This window comes from Carlito syrichta, unplaced genomic scaffold (assembly GCF_000164805.1).
Source record: "Carlito syrichta isolate Samal-C Ts95f unplaced genomic scaffold, Tarsius_syrichta-2.0.1 Scaffold307991, whole genome shotgun sequence".
Classification (NCBI taxonomy): domain Eukaryota; kingdom Metazoa; phylum Chordata; class Mammalia; order Primates; family Tarsiidae; genus Carlito; species Carlito syrichta.
Window position 1 is genome coordinate 298,015 of NW_007252087.1, and position 15,203 is coordinate 313,217.

Sequence of the window (15,203 nt, forward strand, 5' to 3'; positions counted from 1 at the left end):
CCGGCTAATTTTTTGATTTATTGTAGAGATGAGGTCTCGCCAAGTTGCCCAGGTGGGTCTCGAACCCGTGGGCTCAGGCAATCCACTCACCTTAGCCTATATTTATACTCTTATTCAAATAAAATTTGTTTTCAGAAACAAACAGAATTAAGAAGGAAGTTTTTAATGACATGGAAGATTTCCTGTTCAGAATAAGCTCCAGGTAGCTAGACCTGGTCTCCACCCAGAGCGTCTTGCTGTTCAGGTAGACAAATGCCATCAAACACATACTTGTTCTCTAAAACCAGACAGAGCTGGCTCGTGGCAGAGATCTCTCGTTTATGAACTCTGTAACCTTAGGCATGCCACTTCCCCTTGCTGGGCAGCTTCTCCATCTGCAGAATGAAGATAATATTTAACCAGTAGGAAGAAACATGACAACCTTACCAGTGCTCACCTAGTTGTCTGAGGCATGGTAAACATTCAACAGATGTTGAACACACTCTCTCTCTAACCCTGCTGCCTGATTCATGTGGCCAGATGCCACTCCTCTTCCAGCCCATCTGACTAGTGCTATCAAAGAATCATATATTCCAGGAATGACTGAATGAACTGAGCAATACTGTATTCTCCATGTATGTGTTGAAAGTCATTTATAGATATGTCCCTGCCTTTCCTCAAGCAATCATTGCCTATAAGAGGAAAAATGATTGTCTTCTACCATATTTATTTAGAAAAAGGGATTATACTTTTGAGATTAAAGTAGATTATTATTATTTTTTTCTATTCCCCCTCTCTCCTCCTCTAGGTTGCAAAACCAGGTTTCCTCAAAGATTTAACTCTAGCTTCCTTTTGGGCTTGTGTGTGCTCTCAAAGAACAGTTTTAGCTACTAGTCTTCTTCCAGGTAGATGGTACTTGCTACCTCATTCGGTAGCAGAGGTATACAGCTGGGCACAGTGGCTCACACCTGCAATCCCAGCACTTTGGGAGGTCGAGGCAGGCAGACTGCTTGAGCCCAGGGGTTTGAGACCAGCCTGAGCAACACAGTGAGGCCTCAACTCCAAAAAATCAAAAAATTGGGGCCTGACACAGTGTCTCAAGCCTGTAATCCCAGTACTTTGGGAGGCCGAGGTGAGAGGATTTTCTGAGCTCAGGGATTTGAGACCAGCCTGGGCAACTTGGTGAGACCTCATCTCTACAGTAAATAAAAAAATAAGCCAGGTATGATAGCGTGCGCCTATAGTTCCAGCTACTTGAAAGGCTGAGGCAGAAGGATCACCTGAGCCCAGCAGGTCAAGGCTATGGTAGCTGTGAGCGTACCACTGCACTCCAGCCTGGGTGACAGAGTGAGACTCCAACTCAAAAAAAAAATCAAAAAATTAGTCGTGCGTGGCCACGTATGCCTGTAGTCCCAGCTATTCAGGAGACTGAGGCAGAAAGATCACCTGATCCCAGGAGGTCGAGGCTGTGGTGAGCCGTGATCATGCCACTACACTCCAGCCTGAGTGACAGAGTGAGACCCCAACTCAAAAAAAACAAAACAAAACCCAGCAGAGCTTTTCTGACACATGCACTTGGGCATATGTTCAAATGTCTCCTCTTTACTCCCTCAGGCAGTAGGTTAAGACCCTGAGATTTCATATATTAAAGATATTCTTGGACTCTCAACACATCTCCCTGAAGGTCTCGAAGAGGCAAGGAAAGGGTGTTGGTGAGAAGGCAAAAGAAGCTGTGTGCTCCCAGAGCTGAATCCTATCACTGGTTTCTGAACAGCAGAGAACTTTTTTTTCACCGTTGTGTGTTCCTTCCTTGTCATTTTGCTTGAAGTGAAATGCGAAACAGAAAGCAGCACCCAGATCTTCTTCATATATTTTGTCTATAGCTTTCACTTACTGCTTTGTCACCATCTTGAATACGACTTGAAACAACCCACATTCTATTTAAAAAATAAATCTGCCGGGCATGGTGGCTCACACCTAGAATACTCAGGAGAGTGAGGTGAGAGGCTCACTTGAGCCCAGGAGTTCCAGGCTGCAGTGAACCATGATCTTACCACTGTAATCTATCCTGGGGGAGAGAGCAAGACCCCAACTCTGAAGAAAATCCTCCCATATTGATTGACAATCACCATGGGTGGAAATTCTGCAATGACTAATGCACTCCCCTGATAATTTATATTTGACAGAAATAAATTATAGGACTTTTCTACTGCTGATTTATTTCCTATTTATGATGCTGTTGGAGTTTGTTTGTTCACTGGCGTTTGGGGTTTTGTTTTCTTTTCTCTTGTTTTATTATTAGCTACCTTTCCAAAGCACATACCAGGGTACAGTTGGGAAAGACAGTGCATTCCAGAAATAGGCAGGGGAATCCAGCGTGGGACTGAAGTTTTCCTACGGGTAACCCATATATGGAATGCCGAGCTTACTGTCACTTCCCCTCACCAGCTCCCCTGCCTGACCTCAATTGCCCTGGGTTTTACACACTCCCTTTTATTCCCCTTTGGAAAAAGACTGAAGTTTCTCAGTTCCCAGCCTGCTAAAGCTGCTCTCCAAGAAGTGTACTTTATCTCCATGTAGGGAAAAAAGAACAACGTTTTCAGTAACTGCTTCACTTTGTGAGTTTTCCACTGTCTTCTTGTGTGACTTTGACAAAGAACCTGGTCTCTCTTATCACAAAGAGGATATGGCTCCCTGGGATCTCAAGTTTAAAAAAAAAAAAAAACTTGGATAAGTAAAAATCTTTTTATGAATGATATACCCACTCTTGAAAAACTAACTTACGTTTTTATTTGTTATCCAGGTATACTGTGATGTCAGGAACACCTGAAAAAATTTTAGAGCATTTTCTAGAAACAATACGCCTTGAGCCAGCTTTAAATGAAGCAACAGGTATACACAGAACAGTTTTGTGTGAGCTTTAAATCCATGCACAGCATCGTTTAAAAAAAAAAACAAAACAGAATTCATTCTTAGTGTATATAACCGGAGCAGAGCAGTTTTAGAAGGGGGTTACACGAATTAATATTTGAAGAGCATCGCTGTGGCCCAACAGAGAGCTGTCCTCCTGGTTCTGCCCTCTCCAATCCTGGCTGCTCTCTGTGGATGACTCAATCTCCTTCATACATATTACGAATCCTCTTCCAGAGGCATCTTGTAGGTTATCACGCAAATCCCACCTTCTATTGGCAACTATTGGGTTTATAATTTAAATCCTACCAACTCCCATAAAGGATTTGAAACTGCCTGCGTAAAGGGTACAGCCTTGCTCCCATTGGGAGCACTGTAGTTCTGTCTGGTCTGTGGATGTTGTAGATTCTTGGGCTACCCTAGCGTGTAACTCAACACCACCTGTGTCAGTTTGCTAGGGCTCCCAGAACAAAGTACCACCAACTGGGTAGCTCAAACAACAGAATCATATTGTCTCACAGTTCCAGAGATTAGAAATCCAAGAGCTGTGAGGGAGAATCTGCTCTGAACCTCTCTCCTACTTCCAGTGGTTTACAGGCTATCTTTGGCATTCCTTGGCTTATGGGTTCATCACCCTGGTCTCTGCTCCCATGTTTGCATGGTATTCTCTGTGTGACTCTTCACAGTCTTCCCTCTGTGCATGTCTGTCTCTGTGTCCAAATTTACCCCTTTTTTAGAAGCACCAGTCATATTAGATTAAGGACCACCCTAATGACCTCACCTTCACTTGACCACACCTGCAAAGACCCTATTTCCAAGGAGGGTCACATTTTGAGTACTGGAGGTTAGCATTTCAAAATATATTTTGGGCGGGATAGAATTCAACACATAACACTTCCTTACAGTGAGCCAGTCTTGCTGCCTACAAAACAGAGATTTGAGGGGGAATAAAACAAATCGCACCTATGAACTGAGTGTTCGGAGTTATAGTACTGTTTCCCACTTTGCATATGACTTTGGAACAGCCCGCATTTAAAGTTTTTCTTAACACTTCTATTCTACTGCTTGTCTCTCAGATTAAAGTCGTGAGTTAATATTTTAAGCACACTGAGCTCCATAAAAGAACATTTCTCACTAAAAGATAAGAGATTTATCTCAAAAACTTAGTGGTAGTTCAAAATCCATCTCTATAATTGACCTTTGCAATATACTCAAAGTGAAGATATCCTTATTATTATTATCATGTACCTCCTAAAAGGATTTTACCAGTGACTTCTTATTTTATCTCTTCATTTTTGTTTCTCATTTTATACATATATTACCTGGGTTTTTTAAAGTATAAATAGCAAATTAATTAACTGATTAGGGACTAGTAGATGTAACAGCCAGGATCTCTGGCTCTAGGCCAGTTATTTTCAGCTCAGTATTTGTTGAGTATCATATTGGGCAGACACTAAGCTGACTAGGTAGTGTGAACAAGGAATCACCCTCCTGTACTCCAGAAGCTTATAATCTTCTAGAGGGCATAAATGAATGTGCACATAACTTAAATATAAGGCAGAATGTGGTTAGTGTTTGGGGGGCACTGACTAGTCGAAGGATCTGGGAAAGTGTCCTGGAAAATACAGCCTTTGAAGAGTACCCCTGAGGGAAGACTGGTAACCAGTAACTAGAGCTGTAGAGATGGGGGCAAAGCCTTCCATACTGAGGGACAACATTAGTACTGACCTAGAAATGGGTAAAGAAGAGCAAGTGATCTGGTTGTTGGACTATTGTATATATAGGAAAAGGAAAGTCAAGTCTAAGCATTGGGAAGGATTGCCTGAGCCCAGTAGGTCAAGGCTGCAGTGGCTATGAGCGTGCCACTGTACTTTAGCATGGATGACAGAGTGAGACCCCAACTCAAAAAAAAAATTTCATGCAGCTTCTGTGTAACATCATCTCTACTTCTTCTCTGGTTCAATTAAGGGGACTGAAGTGACTGGTGACACTGAAACAGTTTGAGATTATACTCAGCACTTTTATATGTAAATAAATATAATGGTTAAACTTTTAGTCGCTGATTCAAACTTTGCCATTGTAAGTTTGTTAAAAACATGGACACTGGAAATCTAATTTGTAGCATTAAAATTTGCATATTTCTCACCATTTTCTATTTGGAAAGTTAAGTGAGTTTTGAAATCTCAGCCAGTATCATTCAATTTTTTACTAAAAATCCCCATGGGTTCCAAGTTTCAATGGGCACAGTCCTGAGGCTTGTAGGTGTGTCATCACGTGCCCTTCCATGGAGGCTGGCTGGAACATGTTGTCTTTTGCAATGATGAATCAGCATTGATTTCAATGACTAAGTAAATGTAGCTCATCTTAGGAACCTGCCTTATTTTCTTTGCCATGCCCTTGCTTACTTACCTAGAAAATACCTTCAAAAATAGGATAGTCAGCTGGGCTCGGTGGCTCGGCCTGTAATCCCGCGCCTTTGAGAGGCTGAGGTGAGTGAATTGCCTGAGCCCGCGGGTTCGAGACCCGCCTGGGCAACTTGGTGAGACCTCATCTCTACAATAAATCAAAATGAGCCGGGCGTGGTAGCGCGCGCCTGTAGTTCCAGCTACTCGGAAGGCTGAGGCGGAAGGATCGCCGGAGCCCAGCAGGTTGAGGCTGCGGTGGCCGGGAGCGGCCACTGACTCCAGTCTGGGCGACAGAGTGAGACTCCAACTCAAAAAAAAAAAAAAATAGGATAGTCACCATTTTCATCCACCAGATAGCTTTTATTTTGTTCCAGTTGCTGCTCAAAACTTTATCTTGCATTTTTTATTTTCTTTTCTTTTCTGTCTTTCTTTCTTTCTTTTTTTTTGGCTGCCTTTTTCCTCCCTTTCTAATTCTCTGCTTTTGCCACCTCTTTTTTCTATAATTCAATCATCCTCCATTGCTCCTTCTGGAAATAGAAGCAAAGATATTAAAGAGGTAAATGTGGCATAAAGTAGACACAGAAATGATCATGTCTTAATTCTGCATATATGGTCCTGCCCACATGTGACCCTAATTGTATATATTGTAAAAATCCTTTGTGGCTAAGGGACCTAGTGTCATTTGTGCAAGGTTGTCTCATTTTAAAATATTATACTTTTTGTTTGCTGTCTTGAGAAATTGAATTTTGACCTCAAGCTCTGTCAACATCATTTTTGTATGAAGTGCTTCTGTGTACAGTAAAGTCAGACCCAAACCAACATATAAGAATCAATGGCCAAGAATAAGTGAATAGATACTTCTGCTTTCCTAAAGATTTACACAAGAACCTAATTTCACTTTCTGCTTTGTTCTCTCTTCCAGATTCTGTTTTAAATGACTTTGTTATGATGCACTGTGTTTTTATGCCAAATACCCAGCTTTGCCCAGCCCTGGTGGCCCAATATCCTTTTATTGCGCTAAGTCTCTATTTCCTTTAAAACACTCTGTGTGTGTGGCCTTAATCTCAAGTCATCATCTAAAGGTAAGTCATGGCCCAGGCAAAGTTGTGCTTTCTCCCCTCATCAAACCCCTGAAATGCCAGCAGGTTTCCCCCGTACAGGACTCTAGCTATCCTTAGCATAGGTCTGCTGTGCCATATTTAAGAATGTCCTCTTGCTGAACATGGTGCCTCTAATCCCAGTACTTTGGGAGGCGGAGATGAGAGAATTCTCTGAGCCCAGGGGCTCAAGACCAGCCTGGACTACTTGGCGAGACCTTGTCTCTACAATAAATCAAATTAGCCAGTTGTGGTGGCATATACCTGTAGGTAGGTACCCGGAAGGCTGAGGCAGAAGGATTGCCTGAGCCCAGCAGGTCAATGAGCATGCCACTGCACTCCAGCCTGGGTGACAGAGACTCCGGCTCAAAAGAAAGAAGAAAAGAAAATTTCCTCCTTATTACCTACATAGAGAAGTGTGAACCAGTTTACCTTGGGAAGGTGATACTGCCAAAAAATATATATGCATAGGAGGTAGGTAGGCTAGAGTAGGTTATGAAGGAGAATCTGAAAATATTCTTAGGGTAGTTAGTTCCCTGACCTTGGAGACTGTATGCCTCTGTCAGGCTACCTGGCAGGATGGACTGTGGTCTGCTTGTGTAGTCCTTCTTTGACTATGGTATTAATCAGGCTGCTAACCCTGCTGAGATAAATGCAAATTATCATCTCAGGACTTTCTTCTCCCATTCATCCTAATCCATCCTCTCCTCTAGAAACCAAATTTTCTTTCCTTGTTGCTATTTTTTATTATCATGTTGAGTTAAAACAAAGATACAAACTTGAAATTCCAATGACAGTTCTTCTAGACAGCTTGAAGGCTGAGTTTGTTTTGGGCAGCTTTTCAATAGAGTATTGAATGAACCAATTGATGTTGTTATCTGGCACAAAGCAAGCATTCAGAAAATGCAAGCTGAATAAAAGTGAATATTATTAATGAGTTTCACACTCAACTTGGGGAGCATGTGAAAGCATATTTTTAGATTCTGCTTTATTTTTAAAGCAACACAAATTTAGACCCCAAAACACTTTAGCCCTTTTGAGTAAATATATTGAAGGAGAATGGCTCTTTCCATGTTTGTTTGTTTGTTTGTTTGTTTTTTAGGAATTCAGTCAATGTTGACACGTTTTTCTTTTTCAGGATTATAATTGCCCTACCTGATTCTCATTTTCTTGTTCACCCATAATTCTCTTTGAAGTCAACAGAATGTGTGTGGATGGGAGATTTGAGTTGAATGTGTTACTCAGAGGGAGCTGTAAGAGGGAGATTTGGGTTTTTATTTGCCTGGAAATTATCTTTCCAAGTAATGACAGCTTAATGAGACTTACATATATTATATAGTCTTTCTGGCTCATATTCAATTTTTTTCAAGTAAAATGAGCACATTCAGGGTCTCTCTGTCATCTTTTAACTCCATACATGGTAATAATTATTAGACCTTTGAGATTTGTTGGAAGGAAAAATAAAAACCACCAGTTGAGTTTAGACTTATTTCTTTGAATGGTGAACACTCAGAAAGCCTGAGGCAAACAAAACCAAAGAAGAGAGAGAGAGGAAAGTGGCCAATTTATAACATTTTTACAACTCAAAGCCCCAAACACTAAGCTTGTATTTTGTGCAAATTCTGATTTCTTCATTTATTAGCTTGCTGACCTTCAAGAGTTGATTGAGAACATCCAAATCACCAACTTTTGTTTTTAAAAGGAGTGTATCAATGTTTCCCTTTACAATGTGTTTCTTAAAAAATTTGCTTAGGCCAGGCACAGTGGCTCATGCCTGTAATCCCAGCACTTTGAGAGGTCGATACAGGAGGATTGCCTGAGCTCAGGAGTTCGAGACCAACCTAAGCAACATAAAAAACCCTGTCTCTATTAAAAAATAAAATCATTAGCCAGGCAGGGTGGCACCTGCCTTTAGTCTCAGCTACTCAGGAGGCTGAAGTGGGAAGATCACTTGAGCCCAGAAGTATCTAGGCTGTGGTAAGCTGTGATCGTGCCACTGGACTCCAGTCTGGGTAACAGAGTGAGACTTTATTTAAAAAAATAAAAACAGAAAAGCTTGTTTAAGGTTTTAGTGATTCTAGAAACTTTAATTAGAACATTTCTGACAATATATTGCATAATGCATGTTTATGCTTCAGTTTGCTAAAACCAAAATAGGCCTAATTTGTTGGATCTAAATAAAGCGCTCTATAGGACTTTTATCTATCCTAAAAATTTTCAGTGGTGTTCTGAATACATTCCTTTAAAATGTGCTTTTTTGTTTTTAATAGTTTTTCCTATGTGTCAAGGCTCTTAGGAGGACCTATTCTACAGATTCACCTGGAGAATTCAGGGATGTGACAACAGGCCAGTGAAGGGTTCAACTTGTAGGTCAGCCCTGTGTGGTGAATTGAAAAGGGGGCTTTGGACCTATAGACTAGTCTAGCACTGTCTGAACTTTTTGCAAAAAATGAAGAAAATGCTAGCTACTGCAGGGAACTGGATTTTTAAATTTTATTTAATTTTCATTCGTTTAAGTTTAAATAGCCACATGTGGCTAGTGGCTACCACGTTAGACAGCACGCGTCTAGTCCTTAGATATTGGACGTAAGAGCCTCAAACAAGAACTGCCATTCTGTAATACCAAGAGAGGGTGTCTCAGAAGGCCAGGAGTTCATGCTGCAGCACACAAGTGAAAGAAAAGGGCTCTATCCCAGACGGTCATATATCTGTCAGTGTTTCTCTGCTATGATAAGAGCTCTATGTTTCCTTCCACCTCAAGGAGATGTTATATAGGTTCCTTATATAAGTTTTGTTTTTCTGGTGATAAGTAATATAACCCAGCTGTGACTGACTTCAGACATAAAGAAATTCATCTGAAGGATTTAGGGTAACTCAGAGAATTGAAGGAATCCTTGAAGAGCCCAGCTCTTAGAAAGGGGCCTGGGGATCAGGAATGAAAGACTCTGCTATTGAGATAAATCTATTTCAAACATCTGGGTCCTTACCTTCCACATCTGGCTGGCCTAGGTTGGGTCACTGCTGACATCTTTCTTAGTCAAGGCGAGGCAAAGTACTTTATCTCGGGACAGGGCAGGGGTGGGGAGGTCCTCAACCCCTGGGCTGTGGACCGGGGAGCCCATCCGCATCCTGTTAGGAACCGGGTTACACAGCAGGAGGTGAGTGGCAGAGGAACGGAGCTCCACTTTCTGTCAGATCAGCAGCGGCATTAGATTCTTATAGGAGCATGGGAGGGATCTAGGTTGCACGCTCCTTATGAGAATCTAATGCCTGATGATCCTTCTTCCCCACCCCCCCGACCCCCACCACTCCCATTCGTGGAAAAATTATGTCCCACGAAACCGGTCCCTGATGCCAAAAAGGTTGGGACCCACTGCTTTATCGGACAGTTTCACTGAAACTACCTGCAAAGAAAAACGGCGAAAGTGGAGAAATAGATGCTGAGCTGGTACAAATAACAAATGTACTGCTTAACAGCATACCACAAGAAACAGGGATGTACCATGCAAAATTTAACAACTGGATTAGCCCCCATGGTTTTTGTTTTTGTTTTTTGTTTTTTGTTTAAGATGTGGGGTACAATTCAGGGTTAGGTATACAAATGTTCATTATGCAGGTACCCTTGTTGATGAGGTGTGCCCTTCCCCCCCCACCCCGGCAGTTTTCCCACTACTGCCAACACCTTTGTTAAAGTATTACCATAGTTGTTCAAGGTTCGCTTAAGTCTCCAGGTTTTTAACATGGAATACAGGGAAGGTAAAATACTTAACCAAGTTTCATTAGTTAGTTGCTTTGGCTGAGTACTTCACATCTATGGCTTTTCGTAGCAGTCCTATGGAGAAGTCAGTATTTTACTGCTCTTTTTCCAAATCAATAAACGAGGATAATGGAAAATTATGATTTGCTCAGAGAAAGGTAATTACTTGTATAGAAGAGATTTTGAGCCCTGAGCCACTGACACCTATTTCTATTCTTAATCCACACTGTACGTCTCTTCCAATTTTGCTTTTAGCATGAAGAAAGATGGTAGAACTCTGCTTAACATTAATATAGCAGGCCTTTTATGTGCTAATGAGAGCAACTCTATTCATTAGATATACTCTGGACATGATTTGACCTGATGAAAATAAGTGCTTTATAATAAGTTTTTAAATCATATTTGTTCAATTTCTATACTCTTCATCTCTAGCTTCTTTCATCTTTTTTTAAGTCTGCATTTGAAATTTAGTTCAATTTTTTTTTTTAGTCTTAAAAGAAAATTAAGGCTGGCACGTGGCTCATGCCTTAAATCCCAGCACTTTGGGAGGAGAGGTGAGAGGATTGCCTGAGTCCAAGGATTCAAGACCAACCTAGGCAACTTGGCAAGACCTTGTCTCACAATAAATAAAAATTTAAAAATTAGCTGGGTGTGGTGATGTGCATCTGTATTTCTAGCTTCTTGGAAGGCTGCAGCAAAAGGATCATCTGAGCCCAGCTGGTTGAGGCTGCGGTGGCTGTGAGCATGCCACTGCACTGCAGCCTGGGTGACAGAGTGAGATTCCTACTGAAAAAACAAGAAAAGAAAATTAGCATCATCTATATATAACCCTATCAACCTTAGGTATAACTATTGCTCACATGTTGGTGTGTATCCTTCTAGAATTTTTCTGTACATGTAGATATGTACTTTTAAATATGAAAATAGGATCACATTATAAATAATTTTGGATGCCTTTCTACTAAACAATATTGTGTTAATCTTTCTATGCCATTAAATATTTTTGATACAATTTTTCTAAATATAGACAACTTTGTCATCCTTAAAAATAAAACATTCCCATTATAAACATATTTCAATTACCACAAAAAGAGAATGCTATGGTTTGAGTAACGCTTGACTGCTCACCCTTGATACTGATAAATCAAGGGGCAGGGAACTGGTAGAAAGAAGTTTATTTCTGAGTTTAAATCCAGAGAGCAGAACTGGACTTGAGGTCTTTCTAAAATGGTTCTGCTCACCCTCCAGGCTTTTACAGTTCACTTTTATAGTCCAGAGTTGTCCTTACCTATACAATAGCCATGTGACCAGAAAAGCATTGTATAGAACTTAAGTTACAGCTGCATTTGACATTTAGATAGTGACATTTTGAGTAAAGGAAGTTTACAAGACCTAAGACATCATGTATTGCAAAAGTTATGCACATCACAAGACTTATGATTACATTGAGACTATATAGTTCAAAGGAAGAAAGTAAATAGGGATTTATATCTTTGGGCATAGTCTGCAGGGACGTCAAGGATCCCCTGAAGCTACTTCCTGGGAGTGCATAGAAGACAAGGGGACTCTCAGTAATGTGCTCAGGAATGTGCAGGAGTGCTTAAACCCTTGCCATGCCCTTCTCTAGGGACTGTGGCAATATGGAGGGACAGTAGTGGGTCCCTGTATCAAGAAGAGAGTAAAATTCACCTGGTATCTCACCACCATTAATAATTTTATGAAAAAGTTTTCATAATTTATATATAATTTTTAATGTGCACACAATTTTATACAAATTAAATTACATATTTTGTGTAATATGCTCTTTTTCACTTAATGGTATGTTGTGAATATCTTTTCAAACTAATATATATAAATAAAACTATATCATCTTTTTTTCTCCCAGATAATTCCATAAACATTTATTGAATACTGACTGTGTCATAGAGTGCTGGGCAACAGTGGGACAAAGATGTATGAGAAAGACACATTACCATTTTTAATGACTACATAATAATATGTGGTAGATATGTCATAATTTATTTTCTTAACCTCTTCATATTGGATATTGAGATCATTTTCACATTTTTTTGCTATAATAAACACAATGGGATGAATCAGCATCCTTCCAGCTAAATCTTTGCCATATATGATAAATACTTGCTTTAAATTTCTAAAAGTAGGCAAAGAATATGTAGTATTGTAATGCTTTCGATATTCTTCCCAGATTGTTCTCCTGTTGTCCTATATTTGTGCTTTATGATTAAACTGTCATTCATATACTTATTTGTATAGGCTGGCCATAGGCTAGCCTTCAATCAGTAAGTGATCACAGCTAAGTTAATTTCATTTTGAATCTTAGTAACTGTCTCCTTGGTTCAGAGTATTTTTACATCATTCACTCTATCTTTCCAACACCCATTCCCCAAATGTGAGGCAAAAATGTCTGGTATGTTATCTATTTCATTTGACATATAGGAGAAATCAAGGCACGGGGAGTCCAAATAACTAAGATTCTGCATATACTGATAGATATTTGGAGGAAGTCCACATAGCACTAATGGAATCACGGTTGCAATGGACATTGTGGTTGATTTCACAACGTTCAAGTTGTCTTAGTCAGTCTAGCTACTCATAATAATGGATTCTCAAATGGTAGACCAAAGCTTGACTGGGTCAGTGGAATTCAAAAAGGGCCTTCCTGGGCTTCTGGGAAAAACTTTTCCAACACTGAAGAGAAAGGATGAGAAGCCTGTAACCTCACTTTCCAGCAACAACCCTGGGGGAAATGAACCTAGGATAAAGCTGAAATGAGTGGACAGTCAGAAAAAAAATGAGCTGTATGATGACATTATTGGCATTCATTTGGACCAATTCCGTAGCTCACTTAGCCAATAGATTTTCTCTTTTGTCAACAAATGTCTTTGTCATTTAGGATAGATTCTTAACTACAGCAGAAAAAATCTTAAATGATAAATGTTTTATATTTAAACTTATAGAAATGTATATACTGCAGTAATTTGGATAAAATATTTTCTATTAGCATACTAATTTTCTTTGGCTTAGTATTCAACACAAATTTTGTGGTTTGGGCATGGAAATAATTTATCCAGTTTTCTGAATTAAAAAGAAAAATTAGAATATGGATTTACCCACTAAGTTTTAAAACTGCCTTTTCTGTATTTCATCTGTGTACAGAAACACAACAGCTTCCCTTACTGAAAAGGCAGGGTCTCTGTCATATATATCTCTCAGATTGATCTGGAGATGTTTTCTTTATAAGTTGACTTGGGTTTTCTAAGCAGAACATTTATCAAAATTTGCTTTTCTAATGATGAAAGATTTACATAACAGCATTTGTTTCATATTCTATAGATGAAGCCAGGTTTTTAGGAATATTCTTTATATTTCTAAGAAAAGCTTTTAGCTTAAATTTTGAAGCCAAATTTTCCCCTTGAAGTCCCCATTTGATTCTGAAAAGCGTTTGATCCATATGTCACCATCAGAGCAATTTGCTTCTGCAGAAGTGCAATTTGAGAGTTTATTTCAATAAAGAAGATTTGGTTTGATGATGCCATGACCGTGGAACATGACTCTTGTCAGATACACTACAAAATATTTTGTATACATTTTTCTCAGCCTCATATCATCACTAAGAGATGCATACTCTTTTAATCCTGTTTTTTTATGATAAGGAAAGTGAGATTAAGCAGCTAAGTTACACAGCTAGTAAATGTCAGAGCAAGATTTGAACCCAGGCAGTGTTTGCATGAGACCATGTCCTAACTGCTTTGCTGTGAGTACAGGCCCATGTGTTATGGTCTGAGTGACGCTCGGCTGCTCTCCCTTGATACCAATAAATCAAAGAGGCAGGGAACTGATAGAAAGAAGTTTATTTTTGAATTCGAATCCAGGGAGCAGAGCCAGACTTGCGGTCTTTCCAACATGGTTCTACCCCCTCTTCAGACCCCGTAGTCTACTTTTTAGTCCAGAGTTGTCCATTCCTGTACATTAGCCACGTGACCAGCAGGACATTATATAGCGCTTAAGTTACAGCCACATTTTACTTTTAGATAGTGATATTTAGAGTAAAGGAAATTTACAAGGCCTAAGACATCATGCATTGCAAAAGTTGTTTATGATTTATGCAAATCATAAAACTTACGGTTACATTGATACTATATTGTCCAAACCTGTGACTGTTAAGAAAGGGAGTAAATAGGGATTTACATCTTTGAACATAGTCTGCAGGGAAGTCAAGGATCCCCTTGAAGCTATTTACTGGGAGTGCATAGAAGACAAGGGAATGCTCGGTAATGTCATCAGGAATGTGCAGGAGCGCTTGAACCCTTGCCATGTCCATCTCTAGGGGCTGTGGCAATATGGATGGACTTCAGCGGGTCCCTGTATCACTTGGTTTGAGACTAAAAAGTAGGGTAGCTGGAGACTTCTACAAACACAGAAATTTCTGAAAATCAGTGGGAGAAATATTCTGAGCAGGGAAATGAGAGATATCTAAAGAAATTCACAGCATAGAAAGCACTCCTGTGAGCTCAAAGTTAATAAGTGCACACAAAGGAGCAGCCTGTGTTGGTAGGAATAACATCACAGCATTAAACACAGGAAGTCTTATAAAAAAAAAATCTACAACTATCCTTTGAAAATATTTTGTTGTTGTTGTTGAGTTGGAGTCTTACTCTGTCACCCAGGCTAGAGTGCAGTGGCACACTCACAGCCACCGCAGCCTTGACCTGCTGGGCTCAGGTGAGCCTTCTGCCTCAGCCTTCCAAGTAGCTAGAACTACAGGCATGCACTACCATGTCCAGCTAATTTTTTTTTTTTAATTATAGAAATGAGGTCTCACCAAGTTGCCCAGGCTGCTCTTGAACCCCTGTGAAAATATTTTCAATTATTTCCAGAGTAGGATCAGTAATAATGTTGATAGCTAAGATTTACTGAGTACTTCATATGTTTGAGATACAGCTCTACATGTTTTCCTTGTGTTATTTCATCCTTACCAGCAATCCTATGAAATTTACTGACAAGGAAACCAAGGCTCTTAGTCAACTAACTCAC

The 15,203-nt window shown here is 39.9% G+C and overlaps 1 protein-coding gene across 7 annotated transcripts in view; it reads left to right on the forward strand.

Annotated features, from left to right (window-relative positions):
- The window catches only part of RAPGEF4 (Rap guanine nucleotide exchange factor 4), a 337,463-nt gene that overhangs the window by 273,380 nt on the left and 48,880 nt on the right, over positions 1 to 15,203 (forward strand). For all 7 annotated transcript variants that reach the window (XM_008064745.2, XM_008064747.2, XM_008064746.2 and 4 more), the window contains 2 exons: positions 2,783 to 2,871; positions 6,217 to 6,295. In XM_008064745.2, the coding sequence (XP_008062936.1) occupies positions 2,783 to 2,871; positions 6,217 to 6,295 (168 nt within the window). The remainder of the gene's footprint in view (positions 1 to 2,782; positions 2,872 to 6,216; positions 6,296 to 15,203) is intronic.